The following is an 18,096-nucleotide window of genomic DNA, read 5'->3' as shown; positions in this document are numbered from 1 at the left end:
CTACTTAGCCATTTCCTGGAAGAAACTAATACACTTTTCGATTTTTCAATTTTTCGTAATGTCGTTTTTTGGGATAAAGTTGTATTTTTCTGCATTAAAATAATTTCAAAGTGTATACTAATTTATACCATTTGATTTGTCATGAAAAATCCTAAATTTTGGTGGTGTCAAAAAATTTTCTAGATTTTTTCTGTTCATTTGCCACTCGCTCGAAAATGAACTTTGCGGAATTTGCGAAAAAGAACGATCGAAAAAGTGTATTTTTTTGAATGAAATTGTGCTCCTAGGTCAAAACTGACTACAGCATTCAATTCTGCTGACAAAAACAAATAAGAAAATGTATTGTCAAGATTATTTTTACACTCTAAACAGAGTTTGAAATAAATCGAATGATAGCCCGATTTTGCTTCTTTTTTGGAGCTCGTTTTTAAACTTCAAAAATCCATCGACACCATCTAAAATCATTTTTTTGAGTTCTAGTTTATGGGAAAATTCATTTTAAACCTCAAATTTTCTGATTCCGATGGATCCCCCGAGATACAAAAAATTTTTGAAAAAGTGGACCACCCTACTATATATGCTTATAGCTCAAAAAAGTGTTTTTTTTGTATAAATACGCTTGACTTTTGAGCCGTTTTTTTGGCCATATAATGCGTTTTTCGAAAAATCTAAGGTCACCATCGGAAAGAGCATGTAAAAATCTTTCAAAATACATGTGTCGATTATTTTTTCAAGGTCACTAGTAGTTTTACCAGCGAATTAGAAAAGTTTTGATCGGTGGATAATGGAGCGCGCGTTTTGCCTGCACTAATTATTTTTCCTCGGAACACAAATGCTTATAAAAAAATTACCTATTAAAATTTCGATTGTTCACGCATTTTTTTAGCTTCCTAGGACCTTCAAGAACAATACCCAATGTTCAAAGTATGCGTCCAACGAAAAAAAATTGTTCCGTTTTTAGTCGAAAAATTCGAAACTAAATTCCGGAATTGCTCATCTATATAACAGATAAATCGAATCTGTTTTATGATTCGATCACTCTATGATTCGGCACCGTTTTGATTCTTGATTTTTTATACATCTGTTGGCATAAAAAATTTTTTAAAACTCAATCAAAATTCCACAAAACTCTCAGCCTATAAAGGTTACTTTTCTGAAGATTTTACTTCGTACCAGAAATTACCACCTATAAAACTTTGATCTGTACCTTGCGCACAGTGCCAAAGTCCTAGAAAAGCAAATATAAGCTGTTAGTAGATGAAAATGCCTATTCTACAACTTTTCCCACATGTTTTAGTGCTCAAAGCTGTCAATGTTGTATTGAGAATGTAGATCGACATTAAACTATGATTTATATCACGAAAACTTCAAAGAGGAGTGAATTGGTGTATGCCTCTCCTTAAAATGATATTCGAATTTCAAAATTCTACAGGTTATATAAGAATAATATAAGAATAATAAACTCTTTTTGGGAAAAAAGAATTTTGATTTCAGGAAAAACAGTATTATTAGATTTTTGTTTTTTCAAAGAATTTTTCGTTCAAAATCGTTTAAAAAGTGGTATTGAGAAGAAGGTATCAGAAAAATAATGTCAAAATTCATGGATTTGCATGAGTCAAATATTTTTTTAATGCTACTGGTAATATTTTCAAAGAGTTAAAAATTTTCGATCGGTGCAGAATTTCGAGAATGATTTTCCGCTGGGACGCGGTTATGTGCAGAAAAATTTTGTAGCACTGCGTGGCATAAGTTCACATTTATGGCACACTTTACGGTGGCATAAGTCACACTTTCTGGCACCTCGACGTTTGCATCACACTCGCATACGCTCGTGTGATAACCTCACTTTGCGTTACCAGAAAGTTCGACTTATGTATCGGAAAAGGGGGCATGAATGTGAATTTAGTACAGTATTATAAAATGTCGTACGATACTCGTCCCACGGGTTCTAAAATATGTCAAGCTAAAAAGTGCTACTTATGGCACTTGTATCGTAAATTACTAATTCATCAATATCTGTTTTTTAATTCTATTAAAAAAGTTTGAAATTTATTTTTCAATTTATAAAAAAATAGAGTAAAGCATTTATACCTCTGCAATAATAGTTCAACAAATCGGTTATGACCTTTATCAGCAGCAATTGTAAGAGCTGTATCTCTTGACGAAGGGACTGGAGTAGCATTAACATCAGCTCCTTTACTTATCAACACTTTTCCGACCTCAATGTAACCTCCACTGGCTGCTTCCATCAATGGAGTCAATCCCGTCTGCAATAAAATTTTGTATTAAGTATGATTATGGCTCGTAAGTAAGATACTTCTATTATTTTATGATTTATCACTATACAGATAATTTTGATTCCTAAACAGTTCATCCTATCATTAACGCAATCGTGAATACATTTTTGACCGCATGTCATTCACGATTCGACATCAGAAGAATCTCATCTAACATTTAAGTAGTTGAATGAACACTATTATAAGATCCACTTTTTATCATCCAGTATTTCAGTTCGAAAAAATGTTGCTAGTGCTGTAGGGTAGGGATATAGTAAACATTTGCTGGAGTGAACAAGCCAAAAAGTTCCTAAACCGAACGATTTGAGTGATCGAAGAAGGGCAAGCCGGTTAGACCTTGAAGTCACCAGCAGCAAAGAGCGGAGAGGCTAACGAGGTTTAGCTGGTGATATTAGCGGCTCGCTAGCTGAGAATTATTGAAACTTAAGTCACTTTAATGAATTATAAGTTTCAATTAAATAAAAGGAATGAAGTCCGAAGAAGGTCGATGCAAAAGATCAAATTTTGAAGGAAGAATATTGAGTAAAACACTCGGTGGAGAGTAGAGTGGGATATCAGGAGGGTATGGTAGCTGCAAAGACCTGCGTGACCTCTGTCTTGTGACGGGCAGCAGTCAACAGATTGAAAGTCGCTTTTAAGTCTATTTCTTTTTGTGTGGCCCTGAAAAGAACCGATGGATTGATCAGCCCTCTACTCCCTCCTTGCTTCTTTCTTTATTAGTAGAACGTTTTGCGGCGAAGCTTGTCATGTTTCTTGCGCGTCAGTCGAATTAGAATTGGCTCAGATCAGGAAGCGCAACGTCGGCTGGGATGTCTTTGGATCGTCCGCTGTGATGGTGGAAAAATACTGGGACATCTCGAATTCAGGCGTGTAAGGCTGGAGAGTTAACGGTCCCGAGTGTTGAGCCTGGCGAAGGCAAGTTGGTTGCGTATGTTGTCATGCCACCTAGCGGCTGATGGTGAAGCTTGTAGAAGCAGAGTTGTCGCTGCGATGCGAGAAGGGGACAGGGCGTCTTGTACTCACAAGAACCATCACTGTGAAAGTAGGTGAAATAGAGAAATGCCGGGTTTGAAATAAATCAACTTTTTATTAACAAAAGCCCCTAACCAAGCTCTCGATCGATTCGACTTTGGCAAAGTCCGAGAGCAAAGAGGCCGCGGCGGTGCAGACACCTGCATTTAGCGAGGCGTTAGCCGCCGAAGGTGTGAACAGAGTGGGGATGTACGCAGCTGTTTTTTCATTGGAGTAGCGCAACAATGTTGTTTTCGAAAATTGAATTAGAGCTGCAGACTAGCTTTAAAAATTTGTATGAACATAGTGTCCGTAACAATACGCATCAAAATAAATAAGTAAAGAGAAGAATGAAAAATTTAATTGAAAATTAAAAATCTAAGTTATAAAAAACCATTTCAGTAAGATATGAAACTTTAAGTTAATTATAAAAGTAGAAAACATCTTAAAAAGGATTCCTTAGAATAAAAACTTTCCTGAAGTTTCACTTCCGGTGTCCATGGATATGAGACAATAAAATCATCAAGTACAAGTCAATAATCTGCCAGGTACATGAAACAAGATGAGGCCACATAAAACGGAGATACAGCCATGTACAGATATCTCAATTACAAAAAGTACCTCTTTTGCAAGATTTGGATAGGCTGTAAATCTAGTTTGTTGGCATGAATCTTTACCAAATTTCATGTGAGAGTAGTTTATTGTATGTATAATAAGTGTATTTTATGAAGGATCTTGATTTGAAGCGCTATCGCCCCGAAATAAGACCCCTAAAACCACATATTTTAGCCTTTACTTCGGCAAAAACAAAGTGCTTCGCTGTTTGATGGACACACCGTGGTATGTACCAAATGAGGTGATCCAGGGAGATTTCATTCGTCTAATGCTCACATGCTTTTTATTGTGAGGACATTCACAAAATACTGAAAATTTTTCCAAATACTACTGATGATCAAAAGCATCTCAAGACCTATTTTTTAAAGCACCGTAATGCGCTTATAGGTGTCTCAGAGCCAAATCTGCAGCCAAATTAAAAATATAATCATTAATGAAGTGGAAAACTAGAATAGCGATTTCGAGGTTAGTTATACTAAAGTGTCCTTTATTTCCCACAAATCCCAAAAAAAATTTAAGCCATTATGTTCAATGTATTTTTTGACGAAAAACCAATGATGACCTTAGATTTGACCTTCAAAATAACCTCTAAGCTACAGCGAACCAAAATTGATTTTTTTGTACGGTGACCCCTATTTTTTATTGCGGATTTGAAATGAGCAGAAAATTTCACGTTTGTATACACATTCAAGTTTTTTTAAAAGTTATGTTCATGGCCATTAAAGGGCGATGTCATACGCAAAAAGACCTTTAGTTATCCTAGAATAATCTCATTTAAGGAATAGAATAAAATACTCTTAAAAAAAAATAATGGTGTATTCGAACGTAAAATTTTTCGCTCATTTCAAATCTGCAATAAAAAGTTGTCACCGTACAAAAAATCAATTTTGATTCGCTGTAGCTTACAGGTTATGTTGAAGGTCAAATCTAAGGTCATCATTGGTTTTTTCGTCGAAAAACACATTAAACATGATGTTTTCAAATTTTGTTGGGATTTGTTGGAAATAAAGGACACTTTAAGGAAAGCAAAGAAAATGCGAAAAAATTGAATATTTTAAATGCCGCTATATAGGGCTAGGATGCAATATTCCGGTCAAAACCTTCGCCATTTTTGAGCTTATAACACACGAAAAATACCCCGAAGTCAAGAAAAAATTGGTGTTTTTCCGAGTGTACCTCAGCTATTACAAAACTAGAAAAATTGCGATTTTTCGAAATATTCAAACAGCTTTACAGCTGTCAATTTTGAAGCAATTTAAACTTTGAAATAGGCAAATTTAAGGTATTAAAAATACCTTTAATTTGACTGGTTTGAATTTTTATTCGCTTGAAAATTGACGGCTATAGAGCCATTTGAATATTGCTGTAAAGAAGCGGTAAAAATTAATTTAAATTAAATTAAAAACTTTCAAGCGATTGGCGGAACGGGTTATCTCCATTTTCATTAGCTGAAATTTTGCATAGACTATTTTTTTGGTACATAGATCGCTTTTCCGTTTGGTCCGGACAAAATAAAAAAAATTATTTTGTGCCACCCCAACCTAAAGTAACATTTTACTCCCGCTGAGCGAAATGAAAATGTTACTTTAGGCTGGGGGGTTCACAAAAAATTGTATTTGCACCTATGTAGTGAAAAAAGAAAGTCTCAGAGCACGTGATTATCAGCCACTACTTCGCCTCGGATGATAAATTACACGTGCTCTGAGACTTTCCAGTTGTTCACTCCGTAAGTGCAAAATATACTATTTTTCGCTTCCAGTCTAATAGACACCCCTGGAATTATCATGAAGTAAGCGTTAAGGGGGGAAAGATACCTAAAATCTCAACAAAAAAAAATTTTGTTTTATTGACTTTTTTCATAGGATTTTTCCTCAGCTTTCCAGTGCCGTGATCGGAATTTAAAAATTTTAACTGTACCGTGATGTACAGCCTATTCAGTACCGATACTTTTACGATTATTTAAAAATATATCGTTGCCATTCTCTCATGAATCTCGAGACTTTCATGAGTCGGTAGCGCCGTCTATTGATACTCATTTTATTCTTTGGTTAGAGTACATCTAGCAGAAATTTGTTTGTTTACATGGCTATAGGTGTACAGTCACGCCACCACTCGCAGCACGTGGGTTTCGGCATATCTTCTGTCTCTCTCTGTTTCGTGCGCGAGCCCTGATTAAGGAGGTTCGGGAGTCTCAGAGGGGGACGAAGCGGGACGCGAGGGGCTCCTATACTTCCAATGTTAAATTTTCAGCGCTGCCAACTTCGAAATAACACGAAATTGTAGGTTTTTTCAATGAGCTGGCACACAATTATAGCTATTATTAATAATTCAATCATTTTGATGAGTTTTTTTCGATGTTTTAGGCTTAAAACAATACTCTATTTGTCATTAGAGTCGAATGAGCACATATTTTTGTTGTTCTAGCTCATTTGTTGGTTAGGGTACGCGCAAATGACCCACGAATTTTTACACATAACAATTTATTTCTCGATAACTAAACGGTCGATGAACTTCTTTTTGCAGTCAAATTATTCCTTATTAAATTTCCTACATGTACGTATTTTTTTCTATTTAGTTTTTGTTTTTTTACATTATGTTTATGCTCATTGAAAGCGAAAATTCATGATTTCTCGTAAGAAACCATGTTAAATGGTCAAAAAATTTTTTCATCATTTTAACAAAATTTTGCGGTGAAAAGTTGTATTTTGATATTAACATTCATATTATAAAGTTTCAAAGCAATTAAATGTGTTTTAAAAATTTGGCTGCATTTCGCTGAGACTCCCGAACCTCCTTAAATGTCAATAACAGTCTGCTGACTGCATCTTGATTTTCCAATGGCTAAAAATTACATTTTTTTGAAAGTGAAAAAAGTACATGTACAGTGAAGTTATATCTTTGCAACTTGACATAGTGATTTATAATAAAGCTATGAAGATGCTTCAATAGCTTGTTATAAAAATGTTACATTTTTAGCAGTTCAAATTCAAGAAATACAGCAGTACATATGTAAATTGACATATATACATCAGTGTACATGTATGTCACTGTACTTTATGTATGTGTATATAACTGTATCATGTATATTATTGTATGTTGCATGTGATAACCAAGATTAGTGATAATTGATCAATTTTGAGTGATTTTATTTCCAACTATAGATCCAATGATTGTTGTTTTATGAATGTGAGTGAATATAGGTAGAGGGCTGAGTTCAAGTTCTAATGTGAGATTGTGTATATTAGTGTGAAAAGTTGATTTGGACATAATCAACTTAGTTACCAGTTTCCACATAAAACCCATATTAGCGTATGCTAACATTTTAGTAAAACTTATAATTTGGCTTTGTGTGTCTGTCTGGGATTATTGAACATTGTCCTTGTGGGTCTAATATGTTGAAATTTCAAGTTGAATTACTGTTTTTTATTGTCCAAAAAGTTTAAAGCAGCCTCAGTGACATGAGAGTATCATTATGACATATATTGATGTATTTTGGTTTTATTCAACTCTTGGGCAGGAACGTTTTATCTCAAAATTGCTTTGTTGCCGTAACTTTCCATGTAAACCGTTTGAGCAAATGAGCTGAAATTTTCAGGGATTGTTCTACATGAGAATGGCTACAAACGCAAGCACTTTCAAAGGTATTGGGACAAATGAGCACTTTTTTCAGGCTATGATGTAGCACAATCTGTCATTTTATCATATATATTAATGAATAAATGTATATATGTGGCTGGCAAATTGTGTATAACTAATTAAAAAATCTGAAAGTGCTTGCGTTTGTAACCACACATCTAATGATCAAAATGAGACCCCAAGGACCATGATTGAACCATCGGTTCTAGCTGGATCCTACGGCACAGGGGTACCTGTCAGGACTGTGGGCTTGCTTCATCGAGGAGGGTTCTATGGTGACTGGGACCTCAATTTTTATATTCCAGAGTGAAAAACATTGAAAAAAGAGTGAAGAAAACAGAGTTTTCTCTGTATATTCCAAAAAAAAATTTTTTCATCATTTTTAATAAATTTTTTATAAATGTAGGTTTAAGGTACCTTTCCCCCCTTAAAAGAATCAGAAATCCTATGAGACCTTGAATTTGACTTTGGTCATAACCTCAAAGCTACAGCGAACCAAACTCGATTTTTCAATCGGTACTCTTATTATTTATGCCAGATTCGAAAGGAGCAAAAAATGTTACGTTCGAATATGTTTCATTGTTATTTTAAGTTAATTTTTAGGGCATTACAGACTCATGTAAAACTTCTATCCAAACTAAAATTATATTCAAGTGAGTTATTGTTTTTCTGTCTGTTTATTTTTATTAGAGTACATTGAAAAAAAAACAATTTCAAGGTTTGGTAAAAACCTACATATCTGTAGGCTCAGAATGTTTTTACGACTTCTCTAATTAAAATTGCAAGAGAAATAGTCAAGATAAGAGAATCCAATATTTTCAATTCGTTAATTTTTAATAATAATCAATAAGTTTATACATAAACCTAAGAAAAATTTATTTAATAATAGCTTTTTAACATTTTAATAACAAGAAATTTCATAAGTTCTCGCAAAAACCTTTCAAACAGTCATTTTAAAAACTCAATTCGTTTATTTTTGACTGAACTACGTAACTTGTAAAATTGATAATTTTTTGTTCAGGTATGGAAAAAGCGATTAACGGGTAGTGTACATGTACAAATATTGAAGCTCCTTATTAGCCTTCAAATAAAAGCAGTAGAAAATACATCTTCATAAGTAGTTTCATGATTAAGACCACAAAAATAATTTGAAAAAATGACTACACACGCTATAGCGTGTGTTTTGAGGAAATATTTTATGTATAATAATAAAAAAATAAAAAATAGTAAATATAAATAATTACCTTTGCTCTGTGTTCGATGTTGGCTTTGCGATCTAATAGCAAACTGACGACCTCATGACGTCCTTGAAAACATGCCAAAGTTAGTGCCGTATTTCGATTTGTTTCAATTTGTGCATTTATATCACTTCCCATATCAAGGAGAAGTTTAACTGCGCCTATGTTAAAAGTTAAAATAATATTATAACAATGCAAACATAATATAAATTATGATAAATATATAGAAAATTCCTCCAAAGTAAATTTCCGATCGATCCATTTTCGAAATTACAACTCTTTACGATATAAAAATTGAAAATTATGTAAGAACGTGAATTTTCATACAAAAATGCGATTTATAGTATTTTTTATTGGTTTAGATGTCCAAATCATTAATTTTTTTGAAATCTTTGACTTACATGTTATGCATGTATATCTTTTTTTGTGACAATTATTTACTGTTCAGAGGTTCACATCGTTAAGAAAGTTCACTCAAAAATTGCTCTGGATAGAATCTCTCAAAATTGTAACCACATACTATTCAAGATCTGGGAAGGGGACTGAAATGTTGATATGTGGGAGAAATCCCAGTATCGACAGTGGTACAGTTTTCGAGATACAATCAATCAAAGTTCGGTACTTTAACGTAGGATCCATATGCTAGCATGTCAAAAAGACGCTATTTTGCGTAATCATGAAACACGCATCGATAAAATCTGTTTTAAAATTAGGAAATGATTGTTCAGTATGTACTGGAACCTATCTCGAACATTTGAGACACCTTACGGTACAGTTTTCAAAAAAAGTTGATTTAAATTTGTCCATTTAATTGTACTTCGAGCTGACGGAGCCCGAATACATGCATGCACGATGCGATGTTTTCATAGATTTTTTGATACTTTTTCATGTCAGATCGAAAAACTGAAATATACGTTTTGAAAAATGAACATTGTATATTGGTCAGATTCCGAATTTTGTAAATAAACCCGCGGACGAGGTCTGCGAATTTTCCTGAAATTTTGGTATGTTATAATACATTGAAATGGGTCCCAAAACCAAAATTTTAGACCCCCTCCTCCCAGCTACCCCCGGCCCCGCTATAAACGTCTATTTTCTATGTATATTTATTCTGAAGCCTTGAAACCTTGAAAAAATTCAAGGTTGTTTGAATTATTGAAAAGTACCTTCATACATTTTTTCAGAGTTTTTAATTATTTCAGGGCTTCAGAATATCTATACATAGAAAATAAACATTTATAGCGGTGGGGAGGGGGGATAGAAGGTGGGAGGGGGTCTTAAATTTTGGTTTTGAGACCCTTTTTAATGTACTATAACATAACGAAATTTCTGAAAAATCTGTGGACTTCGTCTACAGGTTTATTTTAAAAATTCTGAATCTGACCCATATATAACAATTAATGTATACGTGGAAATTTGTTTCTTAAAACCAAAAACTAAAGAAGTTATGAATTGAAGTTATGACGACGTGTAGAGGTTATGTTGAGAGCCGCTGGCGTGAAATAATAACCATAGTAAGCTCAGAAAATTAATAGGTGTGTGTTCGATAACTGAGTACCTTTGATTTAAAAAATTGAAATTATTATCTTGAATTATTTTGGATCTTGGATATGGAATTCCAACTCAATACCCGAATTTTTTTAGCCAGTGAAACTCGAAAATAATTTAGTAACGCGAATAGACGTTCACGACTCAATTGACAACAGTCCAGACCCCCTTTTATGAGGTAAGACGGTATGGTAAGTGCTCGAGCTTGACCCAATGAAATATCTCATCGAAATGAGCAGGAGCAATAGCCGACCCATCTCCATCTCCCTCCTCTCGCACATGTGAACGTGTAATTAAATGTGCATGTACTAATGAAATAAAAGACGTCATTGTAAACTTGTTTGAAGTTAGTTAATTTCCAATTCGATGCAAAGTAACAGTTTTATATAATTTAATATTTTTTAAGCAATTTTAATATCTGCGATAGTTCATTTTATTAAATTAAATTTTCTTACTTGTATGACCATTCATGGCAGCCAACATGAGAGGTGAGATTCCCAATTTAGAACCAGTTCGAGAATTTATTTCAGCTCCATGGCTCAATAATAGTTTAATAATATTAACGTAGCCTCCACTGGCAGCTAAACTTAAAGGAGTATAATCTGACACATTTCGATGTTCTTTATTGGCTCCTTTATTTAGTAAAATATCTACAACTTCATATCTGCCTCCACTACAAGCTAAGGAAAGTGAAGTATCTTTAGTTCGTTCTGACTGCGCCTCTAAATCAGCACCATGGTTGAGCAAAATTTCGACTACTTTTTGGTGTCCAGCGGTGGCAGCTAATATGAGTGGAGTAAATCCTTTTTTGTCTCTATGTTCTAAAATTTTTAAAACGGTATAATAACTGTGAATCAAATCATTCATTTATTTAAACTTACCTATTTCAGCCCCTCTGTTCAACAATAAACCGACTAATTCTTCATGACCTCCAGCACATGCCAAAGTTAAAGCTGTGTCGTGATTACTATCCGTTTCTGAATCAACTTCTATACTATTTAATGGCATTGTTTGAATTGGGGCTATAGTCTGGTTTTCACATGCTGCATAAAAAAATTTCAATTTAGTCTGCATAATATTCAAAAAATGAGTTACAATTTTCAGTTTTTAGTAATAAATAATCATTTTTACTTGAATACGATATTGTACAGATCATAAAAAATGGCATACGCTTTTTTAAAACAATATTTATTTGATGCATGTACCCACAATTGATGCATTTTATTAGGACATAAATTTACTGCGACACTAGTCGAGAAGACAGCTTAATCTAATGAGTACGGATAGTTTGTTCCACACTTTCTTGGGAAACTTAATACTACAATTTACATAGTCAACGCTGCCCTTCGCATGCTATTCCCCTAAGAGCGAATAATTGGGTGAATAGAAACGCACAGCGCAGCATATTATTCTCAGATTTTGCACTAAAAGAATCAGCAGAGATCGTGACCATTTTTTAGTGGGATATGCAAAAATGTTGAAAGTGTTCGAGTACTCAGAGAAATTGAATAAAATGGCGGGATCTTACACGAATTAAAAATCAGAAAGTAATTCTGACCCTCTCAACTACATAATCTGTTAAGTTAAATGATTAAGTGCGGGGACAATTTTAGTGTGATTTTTTTATGATTGCAAAGAGCTGACCTTTCAAGTAGACTCCTATCGAAACCAACCAATCACGATTCGTTTTTAATCAACCTAATTGGCTCCAGGCGAAGACGGTCACGTAATCTGGTATCGGAAAACAGCAAAAGCGCCGTATAGTATATAAGAGAGCGAGCGGTTACCGAAAAGTCGCTAAATTTAGAGACATACTGGCCCCGGAGAACTAAGTGGCTAAATTAAATGATTTCTTCTGTTATTTAGGTTGCTGAATCCGAATATGAAATTAGTGATTTTCTAAACTGACAGCGTCATCAAAAAAAGACGCAAATTTGTATGAAAAATTATTCAAAAAAAAATCTCAAGAGTTTTTGGATTTGAATACTGCGCGCGTTCGTGGCAATAATCTCAATACTTAAAATTTTACAATTTTCGGCACAATTAACGACCCAGCAACATGGGCGTTGACGAACCTAAGCTATTGAGTTTATGAAAAAATTTGTAGGACGAAAGTCTTAGAATTGATCTAGGAACGCCTGTGAATTTTTTCTTAAATTTTTTAAATATTTTTTTTACTATTGCATTTTCGGACTATTCATATTTCGGATAACCACCTCCTGAAATTTGGTACAGAAATTCAATGGTATTTAAAATCTTTGATCGCATATATCTCAAGATGGTGTTTTATTGCATGGCAGACGATTAATCTCCGGATCTATTCGGTCGATGCTTATACAATTTTATACACTTCATAAATGTGTGACACATGACAATATACCAGAAAATTACAGAAAAAAGAAAAATTGTAATAAGTATGAGATGATGAGAAAATTAGACATTAAGAGTTATTATAGAAAAAAAATGTCAAACTTCCACAATTTTGTTTTATTAATCAAATGTTTATTTTTTCTGGTATATTATGGTATATCACACATTCATAGAGAAGTGTATAAAATTTGGCAAAGATCGGCTGAGTAGATTCTTAGATTAACTGCCCGCCATTGAAAAATCACTTTTTACGAAGATGATACGTGTTACAACAAAGAAAAAAAACTAAAAAAAGGTTTTTGAAAACTTTTCTTACACTTAACATCGAGCAATAAATGACATGTAGTTATATAATAAACGAGCTAAAAAAATAAATGATGGAAATAGCTTATTTTAATTTTTTTTCAACTGATTTTAGCCCCTAATAATGACAGTTTATTTGCACTAACTTGGGATTTTGCACTCAAATAAAAAAAAGATTTTTCCTATCGATTCTGTGAGTCTCGCAAGAGGACGAGAGATTAGTCAGAGTCAAAGACTCAAAAAGCTTTAAGAGGTTTTTGGATATTCTTTCTATCAATCTCTCTATCAATTAAGTTGTAATAATATACAGTTTTTTTTAAATAAATATATTTTTCAAAAAATAAAAAAAAATCAATAATAACGGTCGAAAGTAAATCTCATGATGTTACTAAGTAGCTCAATTGGTGTTACAAGTTTATTCAGAAAAGTATTTAATTAATTTACCGTACCTATTTGATCTTTTGTAGCATGATACTGTACTATTTTCTCGTCCGGGGTTGCTTCATTTACGTAGTTGTCAGTTGTGAGCTCACTATCTTTTTGCGTGTGTGGAGTTTTATAGCATGATTCAAAAGATAGATTACAATTTGTAGAAACACTTGGTTGCTCTGACATAGAATAATTTGAAATAATTTTATCGTCTAAATCAATTATTTGATCATATTTAGTACATGATGGAACTGGTAAAGTTTCATTTTCGTAGAATTTATTGTCTACAATCCTTTCTGCTGTAGATAAAATACCTGTAAAGTAAAATTTTCGAATCAGTAAAAATCGTAAGAAGTTTCATACTTATTATATATTTTAATGTTCAGTAAAGGTTTAAGATGTATCAGTAATAACCTACTAAAAATTGAATACACAGCTTCTGCCAAGTCGGAAAAAGTCGCTAAAATAATCATGAGAATAAAATAAGTATTTTATAACGTTAGTAAGATGGCGAATACTTAGAATCGTCGCTTCCATAATAGAATAAGTAAGTTTTATTGAAAAGGCAGAGGCTATTGGTTTGAGAGATTAATCTCGAAAACTTAAAAGAGCCTAATAATTAATTAATAACTTGCTTTTGTTACAACCTATGACGTATTGCTGCACGCGATACCATTGCGGAATCGTTATTATAACAATACATTCTTATAAAACAACAAAATACGTTACAAAAACTCTGTACCAGCAATATAGGGACTGGGAAGTGCTCGTATGCACAGCTGAGTCGGTGTATAAACGATGGGGCTCTGTCAGATGTCTGGCACTCGATTCTCGGAGCTTGGGCCATAAAAATCTGACTTCATTCGATGTACAAAGTAAGTAGAGTCTTATTATAATAAAGTTTATTATAAGATAGAAAGGCCAGATATGTGCCACCTTGAGTTGTTATTTAAATAAATAAAAACAAAAATTTGCGCAATATTTTTTTCCATTTATATTTATATAATTCTCTCAAAAGAAAAAAATGTAAATCTCTACTTACTAAATTGTTAAATCTGTTTTTTAATACGATTTATAACTCTACTCTAGTCCATGACTGGGCCATTCGGTAAAATTGTCCATTCAGATATGAACCACCTGTAATAACACAGCCATACAAAAAAAAAATTGTGGAGTCCACCGACCGGACCTAGTGTACTTTATGTTTTTGAAGTCGCTAAATCTGAATCCGGTTAATAAGATAAGATTGATGTCAATGACCCGAAATGGGATGTACAGAATGATCAGCTAATCAGCTCTCCGAGGTAACGATGCCAGTGAAAGTGCACTGCCTTGCAGGAGGGCGATAGGGTACGAGGATGAAGCCGTAGACGACGACGAGTTGACATTGTCCTTGTCAAAGAAAGCCCATACAGGCCATGAGAGGTATAAGGGGGTTATCACCTCCAGTACGGTGGACTCACCTGCAATCGGACCAGGCTCCCCATCGTGCGGGTTTAATATATTATTATGGAACACATTTAATTAAAATCTTCATCTTCCTCTCAACACATTTTTACCAAAAATGTGAATGCATTTTGCTATGTCTGTATGGAATTTGATCCTAAAAAAGAACATCGGTGAACTTTCAATAAAAGACTAGGTAGCATTTATAAAATTTGTTTCAAATTAGATGCTGAAGTAATTAAACAAAAATAAATTATTAATAGTGATTAGGACATGTGCTAACAGTGACGTTTTGATTGTCCAAAATGTCGCAGAATGCTCAGTCAGTGGGAACGTACAAAAGAAGATGATCAACTGAAATACAGTCAACCAACTGAATGGAATCAACCTTCAAACGAAAATGACTTCTATTTTTGTAAGACTGATGTTTGAGGGTATAATACTGTAAAAAAAGGTACAATCATATACCTTCACTAAAAAAGACGATAACTATAATGAGGAATACGACAGTAATGATGACTTTCATGAATCAGAAGAGGAAGTATAGGATTTAAGCAATGAGTTTTTACCAGGAACAGAAAAATCTTCAATAGTAAGAAAATTCATGCTAGCTGAATTGAATGATTTGGTAAGGGAGTTAGGGTTAGCTAAAGATGGAACAGAGTATTTAGCTTCCAGTTCGAAAAGCAGAAATATGTTGGAAAAAGGTACAAATGTATCTCATTATCGAAAAAGAAATGATAGTTTTAAACAATTTTTCGAAGAAAAAAAGTGTGACGATGAGAAATTGGTTTTTTAAAATAATGTTGAAGGACTGATGAGAGAAATTAAAACTACTATCTATAAAACCAATGAATCGTGACTATTTATTAATTCTTCCTATTGCTCACAGTACAACTATGCACAAAACATAAGAAAGTATGAATATACTATTAGATAGCATCAAATACGATGATTATAAATGGATGATATGCGGGGATTTGAAAGTATTGGGTATGTTAATAGGACAGCAATCTGGATTTACGAAGTACCCATGTTTCAAGTGCTTATGGGACAGCCGAGATCGTAAAAAACATCACACTAACCATAAGTGGCCTGAGAGAAATTCTCTAGAAGTTGGAGATCATAATGTAAACAGTCCGTTAGTCGATCTGAGAAAAGTTTTACTACCTCCTTTGCATATTAAATAAGGAATCATGAAACAATTTTTAAAAGCTCTAAATGAAAGTGATGAATGCTAGAAAAATTTAGAATCTAAGTTTTTTTTATAAATCTGATGCAAAGTTGAAAGAAGGAATATTCGATGGACCAGCAATAAGAAAAATGCTGAAAGATGACAATTTTCCAACTTAGATGACTATGATTCAGAGAAGCTGTATGGGTTAGCTTAAAAAATGTTGTAGAAAATTTTCTAGGTAATCACAGAAGCGATAATTACAAAATTTTAATATCAACGATGATAAAAAAGTTCGGTGAAATGAAATGTAATATGTCTCATGAACTGCATTTCTTACATAACTATTAAGATGAGTTTCCAGATAACTGTGGTGATTTTAGTGACGAGCATAAAGAACTATTCCATCAAGAAATAATTTGAATGATTCAACGGTATCAAGGTAGATGAGATGTTTCTATGATGACCGATTACTGCTGGATGTTAAAGAGAGAGTGTCAAAATAAGAGAGGCCAAAAATGCGAACGGCAACTATTACGCCGATCGTTCGAAGAAAAAAAGATGCGTTACGAAAAAAAAAGTAAAAACGCATGCAAAATTAAAAATATTTTCTGAATTTTTTACTTTCTTGTATTAATTTAACCTTAAAATGACTTTGAAGGTGACTTCATAGAAGTCGGTGTCTGACTTCAGATTTGAATTCAGCATCCTCAAAAGCTACGTATGAGTATTTTCCGATTTTTTAACCTTTTTTCATGATCTAACTTCAAAATTACCTTCAAATGACCTTTATATGGCCGGATATGGTCAAAATGACCTTCTGATTCATATTCAGAGGCCCTCGAAACATAAGTGTGATTTTTTCGGATATTTATATTGAACTAGTGATATGAAGCGCGCTCGCGCGCGCCAACTAATCAAGTTGAAATTAAAATTACCAATGACTTACAAATATAAATATTTAAGCAAACGCCAATTTTAAGTTTTCCCACTATAATAATTATATGAACGACCGGCGCGAGATTACGACCAATCATGAAGCGAGGCGCAGTTACTCCTCGACCAATGAGGTGACGAATAAAACGACTTCACATCATTTTTTTTAGGAAGGATTCTCTTAGTTTGATCTTCAAATAACCTTGAATCTGACCTCTTTAAGGTCACTCGACCTCGGATTTGGATTCGGCATCCTCAAAAACCCATGTATGAATTTTTTCAGATTTTTTACTACTTTCCTTCTTTTGACCTACAAATGACCTCTAAAATGAGCCAGCCTTGAAAAACCGACGCCAGATTCGGATTCAGCAACCCCAATAACATAAAGTCAACTAGGTCCGGTTGATGGACTCGAAATTTTTTTTTGTGTGGCTGTGTAATCTTTAATAATAATATTTTTTCCTTTTCTAACCTAAAATACGCAACTTTGCCGCTAATTTTAGGCTCTCGTAGGAAAAAATTGTATCATCAACTGGCGCAGATATGGTTTTATAACAAAACTCATTAAAACTCGCCTTCGGCTCGTGCTATAATACCTCGTTTTGTGTTGTGTGCACCCGTTGAGAAATATACTATTATTCAAACGGCTCGATTAATATTTAAGAATGATAGGAAGTTTCTCATACATTTCAAAACACTCAAGTTCATTTTTTATTCATCAGTGCTAGAAAATACAAATTTAACCTAGTGCTTAGATCGAAGTTATTGAGGAATCAGGCTAGTTAATTCGCACTTTTTTGCTTTGATCACTTCTTGAAATACATTAGTTTCTTATCAAGTGTAAGTATTTATTAAAAAGGTTACTTATTTTGCTTTCAGAAGGTACTTTTAAATGATTTTTGACGTTATGCACAAATTCTATGTGCGAAAAAAGTGAGACTTTTGTTGTTTTTAGATGCCTATTAAGTGACTATTTTACCCTAATAAAAAAACATTTTAAGTACTATAATAGAACTAATATAGCACAATAGTAGTACTTAACTATATATTATAGTACTGTTAGAGTGCTATTATAATACTATACCCATAAACT

At 33.4% G+C, this 18,096-nt stretch overlaps 1 protein-coding gene across 1 annotated transcript in view; it reads right to left on the bottom strand.

The window, feature by feature from the left end:
* LOC106649283 (ankyrin repeat and KH domain-containing protein mask-like) overlaps positions 1–18,096 on the bottom strand; it is a 68,070-nt gene that overhangs the window by 25,678 nt on the left and 24,296 nt on the right. Inside the window, exons 12-16 of the mRNA XM_014366603.2 lie at positions 13,468–13,761; positions 11,227–11,388; positions 10,801–11,166; positions 8,804–8,958; positions 2,092–2,267 (exon numbers count right to left, since the gene is read on the bottom strand). Of these exons, the coding sequence (XP_014222089.1) occupies positions 2,092–2,267; positions 8,804–8,958; positions 10,801–11,166; positions 11,227–11,388; positions 13,468–13,761 (1,153 nt within the window). The remainder of the gene's footprint in view (positions 1–2,091; positions 2,268–8,803; positions 8,959–10,800; positions 11,167–11,226; positions 11,389–13,467; positions 13,762–18,096) is intronic.

The sequence above is a fragment of the Trichogramma pretiosum genome, unplaced genomic scaffold (genome assembly GCF_000599845.2).
Source record: "Trichogramma pretiosum strain Unisexual culture from Peru unplaced genomic scaffold, Tpre_2.0 scaffold52, whole genome shotgun sequence".
Taxonomy (NCBI): domain Eukaryota; kingdom Metazoa; phylum Arthropoda; class Insecta; order Hymenoptera; family Trichogrammatidae; genus Trichogramma; species Trichogramma pretiosum.
This window is presented reverse-complemented; position numbering and strand designations above follow the sequence as displayed.